Source organism: Salmo trutta, chromosome 30, assembly GCF_901001165.1.
Source record: "Salmo trutta chromosome 30, fSalTru1.1, whole genome shotgun sequence".
Taxonomy (NCBI): Eukaryota; Metazoa; Chordata; class Actinopteri; order Salmoniformes; family Salmonidae; genus Salmo; species Salmo trutta.
The window spans coordinates 17325496-17344833 of NC_042986.1; the positions used below are offsets into that span (position 1 = coordinate 17325496).

At 42.1% G+C, this 19338-nt stretch overlaps 1 protein-coding gene across 1 annotated transcript; it reads left to right on the plus strand.

Annotated features, from left to right (window-relative positions):
- The first annotated feature begins 9161 nt into the window (after positions 1 to 9161).
- On the plus strand, positions 9162 to 16858 carry LOC115168144 (diphosphoinositol polyphosphate phosphohydrolase 1). The gene is made up of 5 exons (XM_029723125.1): positions 9162 to 9433; positions 12827 to 12937; positions 14541 to 14585; positions 14726 to 14810; positions 15081 to 16858. Exons 1-5 carry the CDS (start codon positions 9335 to 9337, stop codon positions 15278 to 15280), a joined length of 540 nt encoding a protein of 179 aa, XP_029578985.1. The 5' UTR covers positions 9162 to 9334; the 3' UTR covers positions 15281 to 16858.
- Positions 16859 to 19338: the final 2480 nt, after the last annotated feature.

The following is a 19338-nucleotide window of genomic DNA, read 5'->3' on the forward strand; positions in this document are numbered from 1 at the left end:
TCAGAAGAACAGAATAGGATACTCTGAGTTGTCTTTATATTAGGTCCTGATCTTGCTATGCCAAATGGCTGTGAGCTACACTAGAATTCGGTGGCATTATTTTATATTATTTTATAGTATGAAGTATACAATTGAACAAAGCTGAATCAATTAGAAAGGATCTTTTCTCCAAACGATTTGCGCACATGCAGCTATTCTGTGTTGAGCATTTAACAAAGAAATACATTTGAAGTCAGAAGTTTACATACACTTAGGTTGGAGTCATAGAAACTTATTTTTCAACCACTCCACAAATTTCTTGTTAACAAACTATAGTTTTGGCAAGTCGGTTAGGACATCTACTTTGCACATGACACAAGTCATTTTTCCAACAATTGTTTACAGACAGATTCTTTCACTTATAATTCACTGTATCACAATTCCAGTGGGTCAAAGTTTACATACATTAAGTTGACTGTGCCTTTAAACAGCTTGGAAAATTCCAGAAAATTATGTCATGGCTTTAGAAACTTCTGATAGGCTAATTGACATAATTTTAGTCAATTGGAGGTGTACCTGTGGATATATTTCAAGGCCTACGTTCAAACTCAGTGCCTTTTTGCTTGACATCATGGGAAATCAAAATAAATCAGCCAAGACCTCCACAAGTCTGGTTCATCCTTGGGAGCAATTTCCAAACGCCTGAAGGTACCACGTTCATCTATACAAACAATAGTACGCAAGTATAAACACCATGGGACCATGCAGCCGTCTTATCGCTCAGGAAGGAGACGTGTTCTGTCTCCTAGAGATGAACGTACTTTGGTGAGAAAAGTGCAACTCAATGCCAGAACAACAGCAAAGGACCTTGTGAAGATGCCGGAGGAAACCGGTACAAAAGTATCTATATCCACAGTAAAACGAGTCCTATATCGACATAACCTGAAAGGCCGCTCAGCAAGGAAGAAGCCACTGCTCCAAAACCGCCATAAAAAAGCCAGACTACGGTTTGCAACTGCACATAGGGACAAAGATCGTACTTTTTGGAGAAATGTCCTCTGGTCTGATGAAACAAAAATATAACTGTTTGGTCATAATGACCATCGTTATGTTTGGAGGAAAAAGGGGGAGGCTTGCAAGCCAAAGAACACCATCCCAACCGTGAAGCACGGGGGTGGTAGCAACATGTTGTGGGGGTGCTTTGCTGCAGGAGGGACTGGTGTACTTCACAAAATAGATGGCATCATGAGGCAGGAAAATTATGTGGATATATTGAAGCAACATCTCAAGTCATCAGTCAGGAAGTTAAAGCTTGGTCGCAAATGGGTCTTCGAAATGGACAATGACCCCAAGCATACTTCCAAAGTTGTGGCAAAATGGCTTAAGAACAACAAAGTCAAGGTATGGGAGTGGCCATCACAAAGCCCTGACCTCAATCCTATAGAAAATTTGTTGACAGAACTGAAAAAGCATGTGAGCAAGGAGGCCTACAAACCTGTCTCAGTTACACCAGCTCTGTCAGGAGGAATGGGCCAAAATTCACCCAACTTATTGTGGGAAGCTTGTGGAAGGCTACCCGTAACGTTTGACCCAAGTTAAACAATATAAAGGCAATGCTACCAAATACTAATTGAGTGTATGTAAACTTCTGACCCACTGGGAATATGATGAAAGAAATAAAAGCTGAAATAAATCATTCTCTGTACTAATTTTCTGACATGTCACATTCTTAAAATAAAGTGGTGATCTTAACTGACCTAAAACAGGGAATTGTTACTGTGATTAAATGTCAGGAATTGTGAAAAACTGAATTTAAATGTATTTTGCTAAGGTGTATGTAATCTTCCGACTTCACTGTAGGTATTTTTCTTTTTTTCACCCTTTTTCGTGATATCCAATTGGTAATTAGTCTTGTCCCATCACTGCATCTCCCGTACAGACTCGGGAGAGGCAAAGGTCGAGAGCCAGGCGTCCTCCGAAACACGACCCAGCCAAGCCACACTGCTTCTTGACACACTGCTCGCTTAACACGGAAGCCAGCCGCACCAATGTGTCTGAGGAAATATTGTACAAGTGGTGACTGTGTAGGCGTGCATGCGCCTGTCCCACCACAGGAGTCCCTAGATTGCGATGGGATAAGGACATCTCGGCCAGCCAAACCCTCTCCCGGTGACGACCGGCTGCAACAGAACCCAAGTCTCAAGCACTGCAGTGCCTTAGACGGCTGCACCACTCGGAAGGCCCGAGGAATAGGTAGTCCTATATGCATAATTAGAGTTATTAATGTAACTTTTGTTGTTATACAAACGTTGGGCTATATTTTTTTACTCTAAAGATGATTTTTTTTAAAGTCGCTTGAAAGGCATGAGCTCTGCTTTGTTTTTTTGCTAAGGCTGTACACACTTCATCAGTCTCTCATTCACAATTTCACAAGCACTTGATAATGCCTCGAATTTCGTGGCAGCTACCCGTTTGTGTGGCCGTAATGCACCCTAAAACAAAAAGATGCATTTTCCTGCCAGTGGCCGTTGTGCCCTAGACCTGGAGTGCTGCGTTTTGCCCTTCTCCCTAAATGCTTTATGCTATGAAGCACCTCTCACTCACATGGCTCTTCATCACATGATCAGGTCTTTCTCACAGCCAACAAGTGAAGACAGACTTATTGGGGACACAACTGCGTGCATCCTTATCCAATTCCGAGGTGCATATTGAAGATATTGGAAGAACTGTCCACATTTACTTTATCAGCCAACAAGATGAGTAAGCCTAACGAACAGCCAAAGCACTAGCCTGTGTATACTATCCCCCATAGTATAAAAGTTTATCTATTCTGTGTGAGAAATAAATATTCCTAAAATAGTCTGGGACAGTTGTGGGATGCGAGATCCCAAATTAATACAACCTCTAGCATAAAAAAAGTTTTTTTAAACAATATGGCTGACGCAAAAGATCAGAACGTTTAGCTTTAAAAATTAATAAACTTCACTGCTCAAAAAAATTAATGGAACACTAAAATAACACATCCGAGATCTGAATTAATGAAATAATCTTATTAAATACTTTTTTCTTTACATAGTTGAATGTGCTTACAACAAAATCACACAAAAATATTCAATGGAAATCCAATTTATCAACCCATGGAGGTCTGGATTTGGAGTCACACTCAAAATTAAAGTGGAAAACCGCACTACAGGCTGATCCAACTTTGATGTAATGTCCTTAAAACAAGTCAAATTGAGGCTCAGTAGTGTGTGTGGCCTCCACGTGCCTGTATGACCTCCCTACAATGCCTGGGCATGCTCCTGATGAGGTGGCGGATGGTCTCCTGAGGGATCTCCTCCCAGACCTGGACAAAAGCATCCGCCAACTCCTGGACAGTCTGTGGTGCAACGTGGCATTGGTGGATGGAGCGAGACATGATGTCCCAGATGTGCTCAATTGGATTCAGGTCTGGGGAACGGGCGGGCCAGTCCATAGCATCAATGCCTTCCTCTTGCAGGAACTGCTGACACACTCCAGCCACATGGGGTCTAGCATTGTCTTGCATTAGGAGGAACCCAGGGCCAACCGCACCAGCATATGGTCTCACAAGGGGTCTGAGGATCTCATCTCGGTACCTAATGGCAGTCAGGCTACCTCTGGCGAGCACATGGAGGGCTGTGCGGCCCCCCAAAGAAATACCACCCCACACCATGATTGACCCACCGCCAAACCGGTCATGCTGGAGGATGTTGCAGGCAGCAGAACGTTCTCCACGGCGTCTCCAGACTGTCACATGTTCTCAGTGTGAACCTGCTTTCATCTGTGAAGAGCACAGGGCGCCAGTGGCGAATTTGCCAATCTTGGTGTTCTCTGGCAAATGCCAAACGTCCTGCACGGTGTTGGGCTGTAAGCACAACCCCCTCCTGTGGACGTCGGGACCTCACACCACCTGCATGGAGTCTGTTTCTGACCGTTTGAGCAGACACATGCACATTTGTGGCCTGCTGGAGGTCATTGTGCAGGACTCTGGCAGTGCTCCTCCTGCTCCTCCTTGCACAAAGGCGGAGGTAGCGGTCCTGCTGCTGGGTTGTTGCCCTCCTACAGCCTCCTCCACGTCTCCTGATGTACTGGCCTGTCTCCTGGTAGCGCCTCCATGCTCTGGACACCACGCTGACAGACACAGCAAACCTTCTTGCCACAGCTCGCATTGATGTGCCATCCTGGATGAGCTGCACTACCTGAGCCACTTGTGTGGGTTGTAGACTCCGTCTCATGCTACCACTAGAGTGAAAGCACCGCCAGCATTCAAAAGTGACCAAAACATCAGCCAGGAAGCATAGGAACTGAGAAGTGGTCTGTGGTCCCCACCTGCAGAACCACTCCTTTATTGGGGGTGTCTTGCTAATTGCCTATAATTTCCACCTGTTGTCTATTCCATTTGCACAACAGCATGTGAAATGTATTGTCAATCAGTGTTGCTTCCTAAGTGGACAGTTTGATTTCACAGAAGTGTGATTGACTTGGATTTACATTGTGTTGTTTAAGTGTTCCCTTTATTTTTTTGAGCAGTATATTAGGCTATTTCTTCACATTATAAGCTCAGCAATGCGCACATGGCAGTAGGCTATAAGTGTGAATGTTCCCTTTGCGGATAACACCATTATCAAAAGTGACCACAAATGATATTCTCCAAACTTGAAACTCACACACTGCTTATTATTGCCAGTTAGGCTCTAAGTGTATGTAAACTTCCAACTTCAACTGTATGTATGTATGTATGTATGTATGTATGTATGTATGTATGTATGTATGTATGTATGTATGTATGTATGTATGTATATATATATATATATATAGTACAAGTCAAAAGTTTGGACACACCTACTCATTCAAGGGTTTTTCTTTATGTTTTACTATTTTCTACAATGTATAATAATAGTGAAGACATAAAAATGATGAAGTAACACATATGGAATTATGTAGTAACCAAAAAAGTGTTAAACATATATTTTATATTTGAGCGCACTTTTCTTCAAAGTAGCCGCCCTTTGCCTTGATGATAGCTTTGTACGCACTTGGCATTCTCTCAACCAGCTTCATGAGGTAGTCACCTGGAATCCTTTTAAAATGAACAGTTATGCCTTGTTAAAAGTTCATTTGTGGAATTTCTTTCCTTCTTAATGCATTTGAGCCAATCAGTTGTGTTGTGACAAGGTACAGGAGGTATACAGAAGATAGCCCTATTTGGTAACAGACCAAGTCCATATTATGGCAAGAACAGCTCAAATAAGCAAAGAGAAACGACAGTCCATCATTACTTTAAGACATGAAGGTTAGTCAGTACAGAACATTTCAAGAACTTTGAATGTTTCTTCAAGTGCTGTCGCCAAAACCATCAAGCGCTATGATGAAACTGGCTCTCATGAGGACCGCCACAGGAAAGGAAGATTGAGATGCATCCAATGCAAAAAAACATATCTCTAGCTTAAACTGATGGATTTTGAATATAATTTTTTGATGTTACTTAGATTGACGCACCGGTGCGTCAGTCGACTCTAGGGGGTTAGCATTGAACTTCTCATCCTAAAAGCTTCAGTCATACAGAAGTTATAGTTAAATCCGAACTGGTTCTCCAGCAGATTAGTAAAAATGGCTCATCTGCCGATGTCTCACTTCATCATCTGCTGTGAAAGGTGGCAGAGCTAGAGCATGTTTGTCAGACTAATTGTCAAAGACTCCAGTCACTCAAGTCATAGACTGTTCTCTCTGCTACCGAACGGCAAGCGGAACAGGAGTGCCAAGTCTAGGACTAAAAGGCTCCTTAACAGCTTCTACCCCCAAACCATAAGACTGCTGAACAATTACTTAAATGGCCACCCGGACTATTTACATTGACACGCCCCCCCCCACCCGTTTGTTTTTACACTGCTGCTACTCGCTGTTTATTATCTATGCATTGTCACTTTCCCCCTACCTACAAGTACAAAATAACTCGACTTACCTGTACCCCCACACATTGACTAGGTACCGGTACCCCCTGTATATAGCCTCGTTATAGTTACATGAGAGTTCCTCTGTCCAGTGTCTGTGTTCTTTTGCCCATCTTAGTCTTTTATTTTTATTTGCCAGTCTGAGATATTGCTTTTTCTTTGCAACTCTGCCTAGAAGGCCAGCATCCTGGAGTCGCCTCTTCACTGTTGACGTTGAGACTGGTGTTTTGCGGATACTATTTAATGAAGTTGCCAGTTGAGGACTTGTGAGGCGTCTGTTTCTCAAACTAGGCTCAAACTAGACCATTTTGAGCCTGTAATCGAACCCACAAGTGCTGATGCTCAAGATACTCAACTAGTCTAAAGAAGGCCAGTTTTATTGCTTCTTTAATCAGAACAACAGTTTTCAGCTGTGCTAACATAATTGCAAAGTTTTTTTTTATAATGATCAATTAGCCTCTTAAACTTGGATTAGCTAACACAACGTGCCATTGGAACACAGGAGTGATGGTTGCTGATAATGGGCCTCTGTACGTGTATGTAGATATTCCATTAAAAATCTGCTGTTTTTAACAACAATAGTCAATCACAAATTTGTCTACACTGTATTTCTGATCAATTTGAGGTTATTTTAATGGACAAAAAATTTGCTTTTCTTTCAAAAACAAGGACATTTCCAAGTGACCCCAAACTTTTAAATAGTGCATTTGAAAAGTATTCAGACCGCTTGACGTTTTCCACATTTTGTTATGTTACAGCCTTATTCTAAAATTGATTAAATAAAAAAATGTAATCGTCAATCTACACACAATAACCCATAATGACAAAGCAAAAACCGTTTTTTTAGACCCTTTGCTATGAGACTCGAAACTGAGCTCAGGTGTATCCTGTTTCCATTGATCATCTTTAAGCTGTTTCTACAACTTGATTGGAGTACACCTGTAGTAAATTCAATTGATTGGACATGATTTGGATAGGCACACGCCTGTCTATATAAGGTCCCACAGTTGACAGTGCATGTCAGAGCAAAAACAAAGCCATGAGGTCGAAGGAATTGTCCGTAGAGTGCCGAGACAGGATTGTGTCGAGTCACAGATCTGGGGAAGGGTAGCAAAACATTTCTGCAGCGTTGAAGGTCCCCAAGAACACAGTGGCCTCCATCATTCTTAAATTGAAGAAGTTTGGAACCACCAAGACTCTTCCTAGAGCTGGCTGCCCGGCCAAACTGAGCAATCGGGGGAGAAGGGCCTTGGTCAGGAAAGTGACCAAGAACCTGATGATCACTCTGACAGAGCTCCAGAGTTCCTCTGTGGAGATGGGAGAACCTTCCAGAAAGACAACCATCTCTGCAGCACTCCACCAATCAGGCCTTTATGGTAGAGTGGCCAAACGGAAGCCACTCATTAGTAAAAGGCACATGACAGCCCGCTTGGAGTTAGCCAAAAGGCACCTAAAGGACTCAGACCTTGAAAAACAAGATTCTCTGGTCTGATGAAACCAATATTGAACTCTTTGACCTGAAGGACAAGGGTCACGTCTGGTGTATACCGATCACCATCCCTACAGTGAAACATGGTGGTGGCATCATCATGCTTTGGGGACTGGGAGACTAGTCAGGATCAAGGCAAAGATGAATGGAGCAAAGTACAGAGAGATCCTCGATGAAAACCTGCTCCAGAGGATCTGACTGGGGAGAAGGTTCACCTTCCAACAGAACAACGACCCTAAGCACATAGCCAAGACAACGCAGGAGTGGCTTTGGGAAACATCTCTGAATGTCCTTGAGAGAGCCTGGACTTGAACCCGATCGAACATCTCTGGAGAGACCTGAAAATAGCTGTGCAGCAACCCTCCCCATCCAACCTGACAGAGCTTGAGAGGATCTGCAGAGAAGAATGGGAGAAACTCCCAAATACAGGTGTGCCCAGCTTGTAGCATCATACCCAAGAAGAACTGAGTAAAGGGTCTGAATAGTTATGTAATGTGATATTTCCGTTTATTTCTTATTTTTTTGCAATTATTTAAAAATAAAGTGTTTTTTTCTTAATCATTATGACGTATTGTGTGTAGATTGATGAGTGGAAAAAAACTTTAATACATTTTAGAATAGGGCTGTAACGTAACTAAATGTGGAAAAGGTAAAGGGGTCGGAATACTTTCCGAATGCACTGTATAATATGGGGAATTGGAAATTATGCATAAAATTACATTGATAGAACCCACAATATTTCTGTAACATTAAATCTACCCCCTAAAAAAATACAAATAAAGTTTTCCTCTAGGATTTTGCCTGTGCTTAGCTCTTTTCTGTTTCTTTTTATCCCCCGCCCCAAAAAAAATTCCCTAGTCCATGCCAATGACAAGTATACCCATAACATGATGCAGCCACCACCATGCTTGAAAATATGGGGAGTGGTACTCAGTTATGTGTTGTGTTCGATTTTCCCCAAATATAACATTTTGTATACAGGATCTAAAGTTAATTTCTTTGCATGTTTTGGAAAATGTTTGTTCTGTACAGGCCTCCTTCTTTTCACTCTGTCATTTATGTTAGCATTGTAGCATAACTACAATGTTGTTAATCCATCCTCAGTTTTCTCCTATCACAGCCATTAACATTAAACTCTGTTACTTTTTTTAAAATCACCATGGCCTCATGGTGAAATCCCAGAGCGGTTTCCAGTTTCACTGAGCGGTTTCCCGCAATTGAGTTAGGAAGGGAGCCTGTATCTTTGTAGTAAATGCGTGTATTGATACACCATCCAAAGTGTAATTAATAACTGCACCATGCTCAAATGAATTTTCAATGTATGCTTTCCCCCCCTTCTTTTCAAACCATTGGAAAACCTCCCTGGTCTTTGTGGTTGAATCTGTGCTTGAAATTCACTACTTGACTGAGTGATAATTGTACGGGGTAGTCATTTAAAAATGATGTTAAACAATATTATCCATGCAACATATTATGTGACTTGTTATTAAGCAGTTTTACTCCTACAATGATTTAGGCACTGGTATACTTTAAATCAGTGACATAAAATCTACATTTAAACCATTTTAAATTCAGACTGTAACACAACAAAATGTGTACACATCATTGGGTAAAACTAGCGATCTACCAGACCGATCACGACTGCGTTTACAGTTTCATACTCTCATTCTCAAAGATTGAATCGTGAATACCGATATGTGTAGGCTACGTTTGACTATTCTATCTACCGTGGTGCGTAATTTACGCAATTTATAATGGCGTCTGTGCAAGAGAAAAATGAAAAATGAAGCGGAGAAGAAGTCTGTTGTAGAAATTGATAGCCTTTTACACGGGTTCCCACACTGGACTGTGACCGTCTTTCTGAGTTTCTGGTTCCCTTTTTTTTTATCCCAACATGATGAAGATCAAATCGAATCAAACGCGGATATATGACGGGGATGGCTACAAGAAACGCGCCGCCTGTCTATGCTTCAGGAACGAGAGTGAGGAGGAGGTAAATCCGAGGCTAGGAGTGTGGAGGTTGAACGGGCCTTTTGGAGTACAGGTTGCCAGCCGGTGGTCTGTAGTCTGGTGGGGTAGCTATTTCGAATGTAGAGAATAGGCTACTTGTCAGCTAAAGCATATACATGTTTGGTGGCAACATCGCCTGCGGTTAACATGTTATTGGATTTTTTTTAAACTACAATTTTAAAACTTATATTAACCTCAACTGTAGAGGCCTAGGCTGAATACATTAAAGGTGAATAACTTTATTTTCCCAGAGTTGCCAAATTAGTTTATTATGCAATGCAGGGTCTGTTAGCTCTGGGCCATTGCAGTACTTTCAAAAGTATTCATACCCCTTGACTTTTTCCACATTTTGTTACATTACAACGTTAATCTAAAATGGGTTAAATTGTTTCCCCCCCTCATCGATCTACACACAATACCCCATAATGACAAAGCAAAAACAAATTTATTAGAAATAAAAAACAAATATCACAATTACATAAGTATTCAGACCCTTTACTCAGTCCTTTTTGGAAGCACCTTTGGAAGTGATTACAGCCTCAAGTCTTCTTGGGTATGACGCAACAAGCTTGGCACCCCAGTCTGAGGTCCTGAGTGCTCTGAAGCAGGTTTCTATCAAGGATCTCTCTGTACTTTGCTCCGTTCATATTTCCCTCGATCCTGACTAGTCGCCCAGTCCCTGGCGCTGAAAAACATCCCCACAGCATGATGCTGCCACCCCCATGCTTCACCGTAGGGATGGTGCAAGTTTTCCTCCAGACGTGGCACTTGGCATTCAGGCCAAAGACCTCGATCTTGGTTTCATCAGACCAGGAATCTTGTTTCTCATGGTCTGAGAGTCCTTTAGGTGCCTTTTGGCAAACTCCAAGCGGGCAGCCTTTTACTGAGGAGTGGCTTCTGTCTGGCCACTTAACCATGGCCTGAGTGGTGGAGTGCTGCAGAGATGGTTGTCCTTCTGGAAGGTTCTCCCATATCCACAGAGAAACTCTGGAGCTCTGTCAGAGTGACCATTGGGTTCTTGGTCACCTCCCAGACCAAGGCCCTTCTCCCTTGATTGCCAGCTCTGGGAAAAGTTTTGGTGGTTCCAAACTTCTTCCATTTAAGAATTATGAAGGCCACTGTGGGGACCTTCAACGCTGCAGAATTTTTGGGGGACACTTCCCCAGATCTATGCCTTGACACAATCTTATCTCGAAGCTCTACGGACTATTCCTTTGACCTCACGGCTTGGTTTTTGCTCTGACATGCACTGTCAACTGTGGGACCTTATATAGACAGTTGTGTGCCTTTCTAAATCATGTCCAATTAACTGAATTTACCACCGATGGACTCCAATCAAGTTGTAGAAACATCTCAAGGATGATCAATGGAAACAGGATGCACCTGTGCTCAATTTCGAGTGTCATATCAAAGGGTCTGAATACTTATGTAAATATATATATATTTTTTTTATACATTTGCTAAATGTTTTCGCTTTGTCATGATGGGGTATTGTGTGTAGATTGATGAGGAAAATGTTTTATTTAATACATTTTAAAATAAGGCTGTAACATAACAAAATGTGGAAAAAGTCAAGGGGTCTGAATACTTTCTGAATGGACTATATTTACTATTATTCTACTATTATTTTTACATTGTAGAATAATAGACATCAAAACTATTCAATAAAACATATATTTTAGATTCTTCAAAGTAGCTACCCTTTCTTTGCCTTGATGACAACTTTGAACACTCTTGGCATTCCCTCAACCAGCTTCACCTGAAATGCTTTTCCAACAGTCTTGAAGGACTTCCCTTGTTGGCTGCTTGTTGGCTGCTTTTCCTTCACTCTGTGATCCAACTCATCCCAAACCATCTCAATTGGGTTGAGGTCGGGTGATTGTGGAGGCCTGGTCATCTGATGCAGCACTCCATCACTCTCCTTCTTGCTCAAACAGACCTTACACACCTTGGAGGTGTGTTGTGGGTCATTGTCCTGTTGGAAAACAAATGATAGTCCCACTAAGCGCAAACCAGATGGGATGGCGTATTGCTGCAGAATGCTGTGGTAGCCATGCTGGTTAAGTGTGCCTTGAATTCTAAATAAATCACTGACAGTGTCACCAGCAAAGCACCCCACACAATCACACCTCCTCCTCCATGCTTCACGGTGGGAACCACACATGCGGAGATCATCCGTTCACCTACTCTGCGTCTCACAGAGACACTGCGGTTGGAGAAAAAAAATCTAAAATTTGGACTCATCAGACCAAAGGACAGATTTCCATTGCTTGTGTTTCTTGGCCCAAGTAAGTCTCTTCTTATTATTGGTGTCCTTTAGTAGTGGTTTCTTTGCAGAAATTTGACCACGAAGGCCTGATTCACACAGTCTCCTCTTGAATAGTTGATGTTGAGATGTGTCTGTTACTTGAACTCTGTGAAGAATTTATTTGGGCTGCAATTTCTGATCCTGGTAACTGTAATGAAATTATCGTCTGCAGCAGAGGTAACTCTGGGTCTTCCTTTCCTGTGGCGGTCCTCATGAGAGCCAGTGTCATCATAGCGCTTGATGGTTTTGGCGAGTGCACTTGAAAAAACATTCAAAGTTCTTGAAATGTTCTGTACCGACTAACCTTCACGTCTTAAAGTTACAATGGACTGTCATTTCTCTTTGCTTATTTGAGCTGTTCTTGCCATAATATGGACTTGGTCTTTTACCAAATAGGGATTTCTTCTGTATACCCCCCTACCTTGTCACAACACAAATGATTGGCTCAAACGCATTAAGAAGGAAAGAAATTCCACGAATGAACTTTTAACAAGGCACAACTCTTAAATTAAATGCATTCCAGGTGACTACCTCATGAAGCTGGTTTTGAGAACACCAAGTGCGTGCAAAGCTGTCAACAAGGAAAACGGTGGCTACTTTGAAGAATCTAAAATGTAAAATATATATTGATATTGTTTAACACTTTTTTGGTTACTACATGATTCCATATGTGTTATTTCATAGTTTTGATGTCTTCACTATTATTCTACAATATAGAAAATAGTACAAATAAAGAAAAAACCCTTGAATGAGTAGGTGTGTCCAAACTTTTGACTGGTACTGTATATATATATATTTCCTCCTAATATTGTACAGTCTGTGTGTCGCTTCATTGGCCTGGGCTATTGCTTGTTTGAATTCAAGACCAGATTGATCTGTTTGTTTGTCAGTGTCGGAGTAGCCACTCATTTCGGTCATTTGTGTGGGATTAAAAAAAGATTGAGCTAATGTCTTCTATCATGTAAATTACGTAGAATTGCATGAAATGAGTTTTTAAAGGGTCATTTTTTTCTATTAAAAATGCATAGCCCCAGGGCTTATGATTTCTTAATCTGGCCCTGCCTGCAGGTGTTGTTGGTTAGTAGTAGCCGGACTCAAGACAAGTGGATTGTCCCTGGTGGAGGAATGGAGCCGGAGGAAGAGCCCAACGTGGCTGCTGTTCGAGAGGTGTGTGAAGAGGTAGGCTGAATTACTTGTCAACTTCATTTGTGCATTCACAGTTTTTATTATGCAAGGAGCTCATTGAAAGTATAATTTCACTTCTGCACAGTTGCCCTTTGAAAGGTTTGTAAAGGGTAAAGGCCTGTATAGACTGGTATAGACAGGTTATTACACTTGTATAACGTGTTTATTAATTAATAATCTGAATTCCCCAAAAATACTCTGTCCCTGAGCATAATTTTGTTAATAGAAAGGTTACTCTCATGCTAAATTGTTGCCTAAAGTTCTTAGGGTATATACGGTATTTAAACTGAAGCTAACCTTTTCTGTTGAACAAATGGGATAATAACATCTTTAAACATTTACATTTTAGTAATTTAGACACTGTTAGACACTCTTATACAGAGCAATTTACAGCTAGTGCATTCATCTTAAGATAGCTAGGTGGGACAACCAAATATCTCAGTAAATACATTTTTCAGAAATAAAGTAGCTATCAGCAAAGGCAGTGCTAGTGGGGTGGGGGAAGTCAAGTTGTGGGGTGAAGGCAGTGCTAGTGGGGTGGGGGAAGTCAAGTTGTGGGGTGAAGGCAGTGCTAGTGGGGTGGGGGAAGTCAAGTTGTGGGATGAAGGCAGTGCTAGTGGGGTGGGGGAAGTCAAGTTGTGGGGTGAAGGCAGTGCTAGTGGGGTGGGGGAAGTCAAGTTGTGGGGTGAAAGCAGTGCTAGTGGGGTGGGGGAAGTCAAGTTGTGGGGTGAAGGCAGTGCTAGTGGGGTGGGGGAAGTCAAGTTGTGGGGTGAAGGCAGTGCTAGTGGGGTGGGGGAAGTCAAGTTGTGGGGTGAAGGCAGTGCTAGTGGGGTGGGGGAAGTCAAGTTGTGGGGTGAAGGCAGTGCTAGTGGGGTGGGGGAAGTCAAGTTGTGGGGTGAAGGCAGTGCTAGTGGGGTGGGGGAAGTCAAGTTGTGGGGTGAAGGCAGTGCTAGTGGGGTGGGGGAAGTCAAGTTGAGTGTTGGTTCACGAAAGGCCATTTTTTTATTATTTTGTTTTTGGGGGGGGCGAGGGGGTTTCTGTGGGATTATTTAAGATACTCTTTAAAGAGGTAGGGTTTCAGATCTTCTAGTCTTTTAAGTCTATTGGTTTTCCATGAACTGTATTCAGCCTCATTTGTGAGTTCCTTGTGGTCAATGTTGAGCTCATTTGTTAGTGAAACACAATCTGATGTATTGTTGTCTTGGCCAAATGTTCTTGCAGGGTTTTGTTGATGTACTAATTTTACACTAGTTGACTTAGCAGCCCTTATTTCAGCTCTGAAAAATCTAAATGTTCTTCTATGTAAGCTATTCACTGAATGGGTTGAGGAGCCTCTTGATTGAGAGTCCATGTTTATAAATAGAGTAAAACTGTAACCTGAGGAAGAAAGTACTGCAATGACACCATGTTAATAGGAGCTGATCCCTCCTCCATGACGTTACCCTCGCTCTGTGACTGAAAATGGCAGCAATTCTCAGAACCCCCAGGTCTCATCGGGTGAAAATGTTTAAACATTGCAGTGTCCTGCTTTTACTAAGAATCGTTATTCAAGGTTTAATCTGCTGTTTCATTTCTACTGAACATGTTGTCTTTCCAGGCTGGTGTCAAGGGGACATTGGGGCGACTACTAGGAATCTTCGAGGTGAGCTGAAAAAGTTTGTTTTTCCATGTCTTTGTGTTGCTTGTCTTTAAATTTGGGGTGGGAGGGACTGCTAGTTTATTTCCACTGTTTGCCTCCTAACCTTGAGCACTAACAATTTATCTTTATTTCCTCTTTCTCAGAACACAGACAGGAAGCACAGAACATATGTCTATGTCCTAATGGTTACAGAGATGTTAGAAGACTGGGAAGACTCTGTGAATATTGGTACATTGTTTTTTGTGGTGTTTGTGAAAGCTGTGATGACTGGAAAACTATTTTGTTATGTGTGATCAAATTGATTAATCGGCAACAGATTGACCAGCTGATCATAATAGATGCTACAACTGCTGCTACTACTACTACTACTACTACTACTACTACTATTACTACTACTGTTGTAGATCCTTCATAGGCATTTCATTCCTGAGTTAATCTAGACTTAACCTGTTTTTGTAGCCCCCTTTCTAACTCCGCTCGTTGTCCCTCTGTTGACAGGTAGAAAAAGGGAATGGTTTAAGACAGATGATGCCAGCAGAGTGCTGCAGTGCCACAAGCCTGTGCAGGCCTCGTACTTTGAGGCCCTACAACAGGGCTGCCTGAGCGGCAACATGACGCCCCTGGTGGCCACAATAGGGGGAGGAGACCACTCCCCTACTTACAACATCAACCATAACTCTAGATCGAGTATAAGATAACTAAAACACAGAAAATCCTGGAGAATTCTCCACATCTTTTACCCGCTTCTTTTTCTTACTTAATCCTGCTCCTCCTCCTACTACTACTTATTTTTTAAACTTCAAAACATCAACAGAAATGTTTGCCTTGACAGCCTTTTTTGTGGTGCCAGAGTGGAGGTACAGACTTGAAGTGTTGGGCGAAGAAGATATAATACTTTGTAATTTGAATGTTTTTTTTCTTGATTTTTATTAGTAATTGCATGAGGTATTCCCAAACTCTTTCTCCTTTTCCTCGGTCCCTCATTCCTCTCTGTCATAAATGTGAGGTTTGTTGAATGCAACTCTCTGCTGTGGTGACGTAAAGTATTGGTATGCTATGTGTTTACCATTTAGTTGCCACATTTAGTTGCCATATGGCAGTCATAAGAATGACCATGTACCGTGACAGATCATTAGTCTAAGAGTTAAGAGTTATACACATTTTCTGTAGTTTGTTTTCTTTTCATATCTTTTCTAATCATCTAAAAATGCATTTATTTGGTTAATGGTTAGATGGGCTTGTTGGAAAGTTTCCTGTTTTGTATGTGTGGTAAAGGTACATGGGTGTGTCTTGTGTGATGTAATCTGTAGAAATGGAATTATCTGGTACAAAACGGTCTCCATTGTGACGATAGCACAAGCTTTGGTGATTTGAGAGAGAAGTTTTGATAAGGGGGCTGACATAAAAAAACACTCCCATAGTAACTTTGGCTTTTGCTATCACACTAGGGCACATCTAACCCGAACATTGAAATGTAAATAATCTGCACGTCTTGTTGTCAGTCTAGACTATAAAGATAATATATTGATTGGTTTTATAATTAAATGACCAGAAAAACAGAGAATGATGCATGTTATCTGATCCTCATGGGAAAGAAGAAGAACCCAAACTAGTTTTTTGGTGCAGGAGACGTGCTCTTGCAGAGTTTTTGAATCATGTTGTGCATCAGGAGGTGGGTAGTAATGTCATTAGGTGTTGTTTATTGTGCTTGAATAGTAAGGCTAATTTAAAATGGCACTTGGAAGATTATGCCACTGCTGGATAACGTGTGTGTCATACTCTGGACCCCACTAAAATTGAGGTCTTCATGGTTTTCACTTGATAATTCTATATCCATTAACTTTGTTGTTAATATTCATATTTATTTTCGAATGGTATGATGGTGGTTGATTGCATATGACGGACGTTTTTCAGTCTGTACTAATCTCTCGGTGTGTGTATTGATGTAAGGTGAGGGCTGTTGATTGATTGGTGTGTGTGTGTGTGTGATGCAGGAAGAGATGTTGTACAACAGGAGATGCAATACCAAGGTAAATCACCTGCACGTTTTGGTGAGGGCAAATTTACGCTCATGTGAATCCATCAATTCTAAATTGTATTCTAACAAATGTTTACACTGTGATATAATTCTGCATTTTCCCTTAAATGAACACTGGACTTTTGTTTTTATGTTAGCTATATTTGTTTTGTTAGGTTTTTGTTGTTTCTTGAAAGGCACTTTTAAATAGGTTTTAATATACACTGCTCAAAAAAATAAAGGGAACACTTAAACAACACAATGTAACTCCAAGTCAATCACACTTCTGTGAAATCAAACTGTCCACTTAGGAAGCAACACTGATTGACAATACATTTCACATGCTGTTGTGCAAATGGAATAGACAACAGGTGGAAATTATAGGCAATTAGCAAGACACCCCCAATAAAGGAGTGGTTCTGCAGGTGGGGACCCCAGACCACTTCTCAGTTCCTATGCTTCGTGGCTGATGTTTTGGTCACTTTTGAATGCTGGCGGTGCTTTCACTCTAGTGGTAGCATGAGACGGAGTCTACAACCCACACAAGTGGCTCAGGTAGTGCAGCTCATCCAGGATGGCACATCAATGCGAGCTGTGGCAAGAAGGTTTGCTGTGTCTGTCAGCGTAGTGTCCAGAGCATGGAGGCGCTACCAGGAGACAGGCCAGTACATCAGGTGACGTGGAGGAGGCCGTAGGAGGGCAACAACCCAGCAGCAGGACCGCTACCTCCACCTTTGTGCAAGGAGGAGCAGGAGGAGCACTGCCAGAGCCCTGCAAAATGACCTCCAGCAGGCCACAAATGTGCATGTGTCTGCTCAAACGGTCAGAAACAGACTCCATGAGGGTGGTATGAGGGCTCGACGTCCACAGGTGGGGGTTGTGCTTACAGCCCAACACCGTGCAGGACGTTTGGCATTTGCCAGAGAACACCAAGATTGGCAAATTTGCCACTGGCGCCCTGTGCTCTTCACAGATGAAAGCAGGTTCACACTGAGCACGTGACAGACGTGACAGAGTCTGGAGACGCAGTGGAGAATGTTCTGCTGCCTGCAACATCCTCCAGCATGACCGGTTTGGCGGTGGGTCAGTCATGGTGTGGGGTGGCATTTCTTTGAGGGGCCGCACAGCCCTCCATGTGCTCGCCAGAGGTAGCCTGACTGCCATTAGGTACCGAGATGAGATCCTCAGACCCCTTGTGAGACCATATGCTGGTGCGGTTGGCCCTGGGTTCCTCCTAATGCAAGACAATGCTAGACCTCATGTGGCTGGAGTGTCTCAGCAGTTCCTGCAAGAGGAAGGTATTGATGCTATGGACTGGCCCGCCCGTTCCCCAGACCTGAATCCAATTGAGCACATCTGGGACATCATGTCTCGCTCCATCCACCAACGCCACGTTGCACCACAGACTGTCCAGAAGTTGGCGGATGCTTTAGTCCAGGTCTGGGAGGAGATCCCTCAGGAGACCATCCGCCACCTCATCAGGAGCATGCCCAGGCGTTGTAGGGAGGTCATACAGGCACGTGGAGGCCATACACACTACTGAGCCTCATTTTGACTTGTTTTAAGGACATTACATCAAAGTTGGATCAGCCTGTAGTGTGGTTTTCCACTTTAATTTTGAGTGTGACTCCAAATCCAGACCTCCATGGGTTGATAAATTGGATTTCCATTGATTATTTTTGTGTGATTTTGTTGTCAGCACATTCAACTATGTAAAGAAAAAAGTATTTAATAAGATTATTTCTTTCATTCAGATCTACGTTGTGTTGTTTAAGTGTTCCCTTTATTTTTTTGAGCAGTATATTATTTCTCTACTTTAAGTATGTTCATCATTGGTTGTTGAAATTGATCATTTAAATCAATCAAATGCCATTGATCTGATGAATGGATGGATGCTGATAAGTCTCAGAACCATAGTGATTCTGGCCCAGTCAAGAATTGTGAACAAGAATAACTGGGATTGGTAGATATGTTAATGTTCTATAGCCTATGTCAATGCAGAGACCAACTCTCCACTACTGGCCCTGGAGTTTGGTACTGTTGTTTGCTTGTCTCCCTGGCCCATGAAAATTGATGTGTAGATTTTACTTCACACTGTACTTTGCCCTGATGGGCTAGTAGGTATGTGCCAATTTCAATAATGACGTTTTATAAAATCTTGTTTCAGGACCCCAACCCTCCCAAGAAAAAACTATGTAAGCTATCATGTAACTGATTGGCTCTGGCAGAACTGGCATAAGATTTCTCAACTGAGCATAATTTAGGGCACAAAGAATGAGAATATTCTATTCTTGCTGAGCTGGATTGTGCCAAACCTACCCATTGACCCAACTGATCTGGCACAAAGTGCTGTTAAGTTAGTTCTCAGCCTTATTCATCTCCTCTGGCAATGTTTTTAAGTTTTACACAACAGCCTAGTCCTAAACTTGAAAAGTCCCTAGACCTGTGGTATATTGGGCCCTCAGTTGGCTAGCTTTGCTTACTTAGATGGATGCATTGCATTTCCTTTTTAGCTGTTTATGCAACACTTATGTACTAGTAACTGCCTGGTGAGGTTTTAGATTTTCCTTTCATCTTTTTTTACCTGGAATCTGAATATAGGGAATATGTGGTGTTTTTTTACTTGTAAAAATAGAAAAGGTCAGGCCTACTCATGGTAGACCTAAGATAGTCATACAATATTGCACCAGGACGTAATGACTGTAAAGACACTCCAGTTGAATGCATTCAGTTGTACAA

Coding starts and splice junctions, on each gene's coding strand:
- LOC115168144 (XM_029723125.1), top strand. CDS start 9,335: ATGATGAAGATCAAATCGAATCAAACGCGGATATATGACGGGGATGGC. Junction 12,938..14,540: donor TTCGAGAGGTGTGTGAAGAG/GTAGGCTGAATT, acceptor TTGTCTTTCCAG/GCTGGTGTCAAGGGGACATT. Junction 14,586..14,725: donor GACTACTAGGAATCTTCGAG/GTGAGCTGAAAA, acceptor CCTCTTTCTCAG/AACACAGACAGGAAGCACAG.